A 6,000-nucleotide genomic window follows, 5' to 3' on the forward strand; every position below is an offset into this window, starting at 1 on the left:
GACCTGCCCTGTGCTTGCTGACGCTATGTTACAAAGTCTCTGTTTTAGAAAACAGTGGTTGTCTGGTTCGTTTAAATAGTAAGTTTGTGCATTTCTTTGTGCTTTGATAGTCTGATATAACTTTAAAAATTGTGATATATGTGCAATTTATTATATGTGCAATTTAATATTACGGGATTAACTAGTTACTTGAAGCTAGTGGAGATTCATAATGGTATTCATCCACACCAGCATTCCACCAGCTTGTTCCACATGCTGGAGATGGGACTAAATACTAGGGACACAATAAAGGAACAAATTCCTCCCTTTGAAGGGCTCGTAGGCAATTGAGGAAGAGGAGAGAGAACAGCAGAACCTTGAGACTGAGTCTCAAATTACCGCAGGCCCGTTCCACACACAGACTGCTGCACCCCGCCACCCACTCTGTTAGTGTGATTCAGTGGGACCAGGAACCTGCACTTCTAACAACTTCCCTGGTAATGCTGGTGCTGCTGGTTCAAGGACCGCAGTTTGAGAACCCCTAATCTGAGGTTATGGACACCCTCGGGAGGGGTTCCCGACACTGAATGGAAGGCACGGTGGGGAGGGGTCACTGAAGGCTTAACAGAGAAGGTGAGTGGGGTAGACTAAGTGGGGCAGACATGCCAAGTACATTTTGTTCTGAAGGACAAAATAGGAGACAGTATGTATGTCTTTTGTTGTTGTTTTCAAATGTAAGTAATTCCACTTGTCTAGGATGAAGTTTGAGTTTGCAATAGCTGAAAGAGATGATGCTGGAGAAATGTGTGGGGTGCAGAGCCATGACTATAGGCCCTGTTTGATTTATGGAGAATCTTGTGGCTGATTTTATCACCAACAATCCCCCAAAGTTGGCCTTCAAACTGGAAGAAAAGCAACTTGGTAGAGGAACCCTGTCATGGTTACCTTTCTTCAAGGGGGTTGCCTTTTTGAGACTAGCACAGGACTTCCAAATGCAGCCATTTGGAAGAAACCAATTTCAACTCTCTGAACTGACGTATCTCACTGGTGTAATAAAATTGTGACCTGGTGGGTGTTAGTTTGTGCCGTTGACCCATGAGCCAGGGACTATGCCGATGCCCTTAATTGCGACTGGCTTTGGAAGACACTCGGCTCCCCCACCTCTGAGGGCCTTTAGGGCACTCGAAGCGGGAAGATGGAAGGCCTAGGGAGGCGGGGTTGAGAGCAGGAAGCCCCACTGCAAGGTTGTGATGAACGTGCTCTACTTTTTCCTCTAGGGGAAGATGATGACGACGACGAATGTGGAGAGGAGAAACTGCCCTCCTGTTTCGATTACGTGATGCACTTTCTGACTGTGTTCTGGAAGGTGCTCTTTGCCTTCGTGCCCCCTACAGAATACTGGAATGGCTGGGCGTGCTTCATTGTCTCCATCCTCATGATCGGCTTGCTGACGGCTTTCATCGGAGACCTGGCTTCCCACTTCGGCTGCACCATTGGCTTGAAAGATTCTGTGACTGCAGTGGTATTCGTCGCTCTTGGGACTTCAGTGCCAGGTAGGGAATATATTCCTCTATGGCTACTCAGAAGCTGAAGCTCACTTGCCTTCCTGACCTTTTCTTTCCGATAATGTCATGAGTGGTTAAAACAAAATAGGTCTATAAAGATGAGAACCCAGAGAGATAAGTAATGTCACTTCCAGAACATTGTCATGGCACTTCTTGAGATTCAAAAGCTGTTCAGTCTCCTCATGATGACAGAAAGGAATTTTCAGGGGGGCTGCAAGGCCCACATGAAGGGAACAGTTGCTGGATGGATAGACCCGCTACCCATTACAATTACCATTTGCAGAATCCCCAAACAAGTTATAGAACTCTTTCTGAGGAAATTTTCTGTCCTTTGAATAGTGAAATTTGAATGATTTCCATGAAACTTGATTTTTGGCAGGTAACTGATAAATGCAGAAAAATGGGCACAGTATTCTGTGTGAGGATAATTAAAAGGAAGTAGACATTCACCAGGACAGGAAAAGTTATCTTTTTCCAAAATAACCATTTCATGGACAGCCCTTTGTGTGTCCCTCATGAGCTGACTTTTTCTTCCAGCCTGCAACTGTACCTCATTATGTTTGCTCAGACTTCTGAGTAAGACATCATGCTCCCGAACATAACATTGGCAGCAGTAATTTCAAACTGGAGTAGGCGTCAAAGTTAGCCAGAAGCTTGTTTTCAAATGGAAATGCCTGACCCCACCACTGGTCTGTGGAATTGGATGTAGAGGAAGGACCCAGAAACACGTATTTTAAGCTCATCAGACTTTATTGTGATTGACATTCTTGGTCCTACCTCCCATGACATCTTAACAAATGCATAACCTTGTTTGAGTGCTGTACTCAGCCAAGTTCAGGTCAAGGACTAGGATTCCAGTAGGCGTGGCAACAGGCAGGCTGCAGGGGAACCACTGTCCTGCTGCAGGGCCTCTCATTCTCCACAGCTTTGACCCTCATGCTGAGACTCAGCTAAGAGGCATGATTATAGTAACTCTGGCTTTCGGTTTTGAGTCTAAAAACTAAAGTTCAGTTCTTGTATGTCTCTTCAATGGGATTCACTGGTTGTTCTTTGCTACTCAGTTACTTAGCTAGTGGCTGTAATAAGCTATTTAACCTCTCTTCATATATAAAATAAGGTTAACCATACGGAACTTGCAGAACTATGGTAAGGAATGATGAAAACACCTATAAATTATGTATCTAGCAAAACATCTCCAACACAGAAGCAATGCATCGGGGGAGCAACTTTTGTGATTCTTACTTCTGCAGAGTACCTGAGGGTGGTCTGGTCATATAATACTGGCTGCTTCATCCTTGAGTGACCAGGGAGGAAGTAGATTTAGAGGTGTCCACCATAGCATGTGGTAGTGTCCATCTAACTGATCATTTTGGACGCATGATTAAGAGGTCTGGCATAGTTTTGGTGTGCAGCTGAGTTCATGGAGGATCCAAGGGGCTTAAGGAGTACTCTTAATCCCCACGGCACAGCAGAACTGAGCAGTCTTCTAGTTGAAGGCTGAGCCTTGGCATTCGGGCTCCCTCCCAACCCCAGCTGTGTTTGAGTGGTTCCACATTTGGTCTTCATTTTGAATTTTTTTAAAAATAAAACTGACCAGAAATGTACCAAGCATGAGGAAAAGCTCCACATACTCACATTTTAAATTGCTTTGTTTAGAGAATACATGTACCACCAAAGGAACTAAGTACCAGGGTTTTCCATTGCTCTGTCAGAGGCTGTTACAGAAAGTACATACGGGGACCATGTCCCCTACAGCTTAAGTCACTGTATCAGTGGTGCCCAAGTCAGCACACACTCTGGACATGACTTTCACCCTTGAGGAGAAATGTACACATGGTGATGTTGAAGGCAAAAGCCTCTCGTGGCAGCGAAGCAAAATCGGTCTACTCTCTGCAAAGTCAGCAATAACAAATGCATCTCTTGCTTTCAACAGAATTTTTAAAAGTGCTTTTTCTACCTCAAATCTCTGTTCCTGAAAATATTGTTTTCTAATTTCTCAACCTTTCAGCATCTTGAAAGTGGCTCTTTTTCTATATAGCTATCTTCCAAAGTGGTTCTGAGCATCTTATCAGTAAACTCTTGAAAAATATGGCAGCTGTATGGTTAACAAATTTTTCTGTAACATGAAATGTGCATATAGTAAACCTTAGTGTTAGAGAAATCATTTGTTCTACTACTTTTAAAACCAGCTCAGAACCGTGGCAGGGGTATCAAGAGGCAAGAGAATCTGCTGGGGAGAATATACCAGAACCATTAGTCGTCAGAATAGTTTCCCTACACCGCCATAAATTCTTCCCATTGGGAAACAGATCTCTTCGCTCTGTTATTGGGAGACTCCCTATAATTTGCTGTAATAACTGCCGCATGCTCCCTAAGCAGTACCTCCACGGGTAGTCTCAGACAGTCCTATGCATACAAACACTCCCCCCCAAAGTGCTGTGCAGTGGAACAAGATGTTGAATAAACATAATATTTCTGACTTTATTCTTTACTCATTAACCCTGCTGAGTCATAGCAGTGCTTTATCAGAATGCTTCACTCCTCCAAAAAAAAAAGGCTGTTATTCCCACAAGAGAAATCTCAGTAGTTATGGGCAGAAGAAAAAAAAAGGAAATGACCTCTTCTTCACTGCTAGGCTCCCACCAGCTGCTCTTTGCTTTAGGCTGATGCTGTGACACTTCCCCTAATGCAGAAGGCTGAGAGCTGCCACCCCTTTCTAGGTGAGACTTCAATTCCATGCTTGTGATGGCCGTGGGCATTGAACATTTTCCCCACTAGTCCTCCTGCCTTGAGGATAAATGTCTATATGTCTCATTAACGGGCCGGGCCTCCTGAGCTGTGTAAGAATCTGCCTGCTCTCCAGCCCCGCTCCAGATGGCTGCCCTTCCTTGGGCCTCCACCTCAGCCTCTGTGGCCTGGCCATCCACTCGCTTGCAGTCCCCCAATATTCCTTCAGCCTCAACTTTCCCCTGGGTTCTAGATTCATGTCCCAACTGCCTTCTCTACAGTGATGCTGGATGTGTCATTGAGGTCAAAATTACCAAGTCCAAAACAGAACTGTTGATTTCCACTGCCTGACTGCCTTATCCGTCAACCAAACCGTCTCCCGGATGTCACCTTTCTCAGGAAACCAGTCTCACCTCTGAACACTGGCATTTCAACCCAGCACAGGTCGAAGAGGAAGTGCCATCTCTGCTGTGTATATACATATTTAATTGGATGATTAACATTTCACACTCAGCTTAAATGGAAATGAAAACAAAATTATATTACTCCAAGTCAAGAGTTCCCAGCGGTTATGGTGTTAGTTGCCCCAAGAGGATCCTCAGTGGAACTCAGATATTCTAATAAGCATTCAGTTTCTTTTACACCAAGAAATGTGAAAACAGTTAACAATGGGCCCTCTGATCCATAATCAGGCCAAGAGGCAGAGCCACACAGCTACGGCCAAAGGGCCAGGGAGCCCCCCCATTCCACCCTACCCTCACCCCAGTGAGGAGCCGTCTGGAGCTAGAAGGCTCTGTACTTTGCAGGCCACTTTCCCACGAACAGGTGATGTTATTAAAGTTAGAGGAAGCCTAAAAATTGACAAGGACAGAGAGAAACCAAGGGAGATTAGACACCAGATTTCATAAGGTTTTCTCCCTAAATGGCACAAGATCTGCCTGTTATCCTGAACTAAAAACATAGACCATCGGCAGCAGGCCCAAAGCACTTTGTCAAAACAGGCAATGTTCCTCTTTAAAACTTTTTTGCATTCTTTCTGCTCAAAAGAAGAGTGTATTCAGTAGTTTGAAGGGGTTTTTTTTGTTGTTTTTTTTTTTTTTTTCTGGCAGTTATAAGCCTCGGTTTCTTTTTTTTTCAAGGAAGCGCTGCATGGGTACCTGGCATCGAGCACAAGGATGGAGGTGTCCAGGATGATGACAGTGATGTCATCTGCCAGGAGGTGGTCCAGGGAGCAGGGTACTCAGCACATACCATGCCCGACTAAAGAGCTGCAGTCAGAGAAATAATGTCCAATCCCATATGGCCACTTTCATTCAGTCCCATAAGTCACTGTGCAAGAGAAGGGAACTAATACTCCATTCTGGTCTTATTTGGGGCTTCTGACATGTGTTAGTCATCTAAAGCAAGGGCCCTTACAGAAACACATGGTGCAGGGGTGTGTGTGTGTGTGGTATTTGGAGCTAGTGCTAATGTATGTATGATATAAGTGAATGTAAATGTCCCCTTCTTTCCACTCCCAAAGTACATTCCAAGCATCAAGTGTAGTGTAAGCACCAGCCTTCTGTGACCCATGGACTTGAGTGTGGGTTTCTAGTGAGTGATTTATCAATCATGTTGAGAAGATATGTTTCATGTGTCCCTTTCACATTGGAAAATATGGTATCGAAAATAAAAAAATTCAGGGACCACTGTTTTTCTTTGAACTACAGAACTCGCCCTGCATTTTTTT

The 6,000-nt window shown here is 44.4% G+C and overlaps 1 protein-coding gene across 3 annotated transcripts in view; it reads left to right on the forward strand.

Annotated features, from left to right (window-relative positions):
• The window catches only part of SLC8A1 (solute carrier family 8 (sodium/calcium exchanger), member 1), a 293,942-nt gene that overhangs the window by 267,645 nt on the left and 20,297 nt on the right, over positions 1–6,000 (forward strand). For all 3 annotated transcript variants that reach the window (XM_012727671.1, XM_012727672.1, XM_012727673.1), the window contains one exon: positions 1,257–1,532. In XM_012727671.1, coding sequence (XP_012583125.1) covers positions 1,257–1,532 — 276 coding nt within the window. The remainder of the gene's footprint in view (positions 1–1,256; positions 1,533–6,000) is intronic.

Source organism: Condylura cristata, unplaced genomic scaffold (genome assembly GCF_000260355.1).
Source record: "Condylura cristata isolate star-nosed mole 26May11 unplaced genomic scaffold, ConCri1.0 scaffold00020, whole genome shotgun sequence".
Classification (NCBI taxonomy): domain Eukaryota; kingdom Metazoa; phylum Chordata; class Mammalia; order Eulipotyphla; family Talpidae; genus Condylura; species Condylura cristata.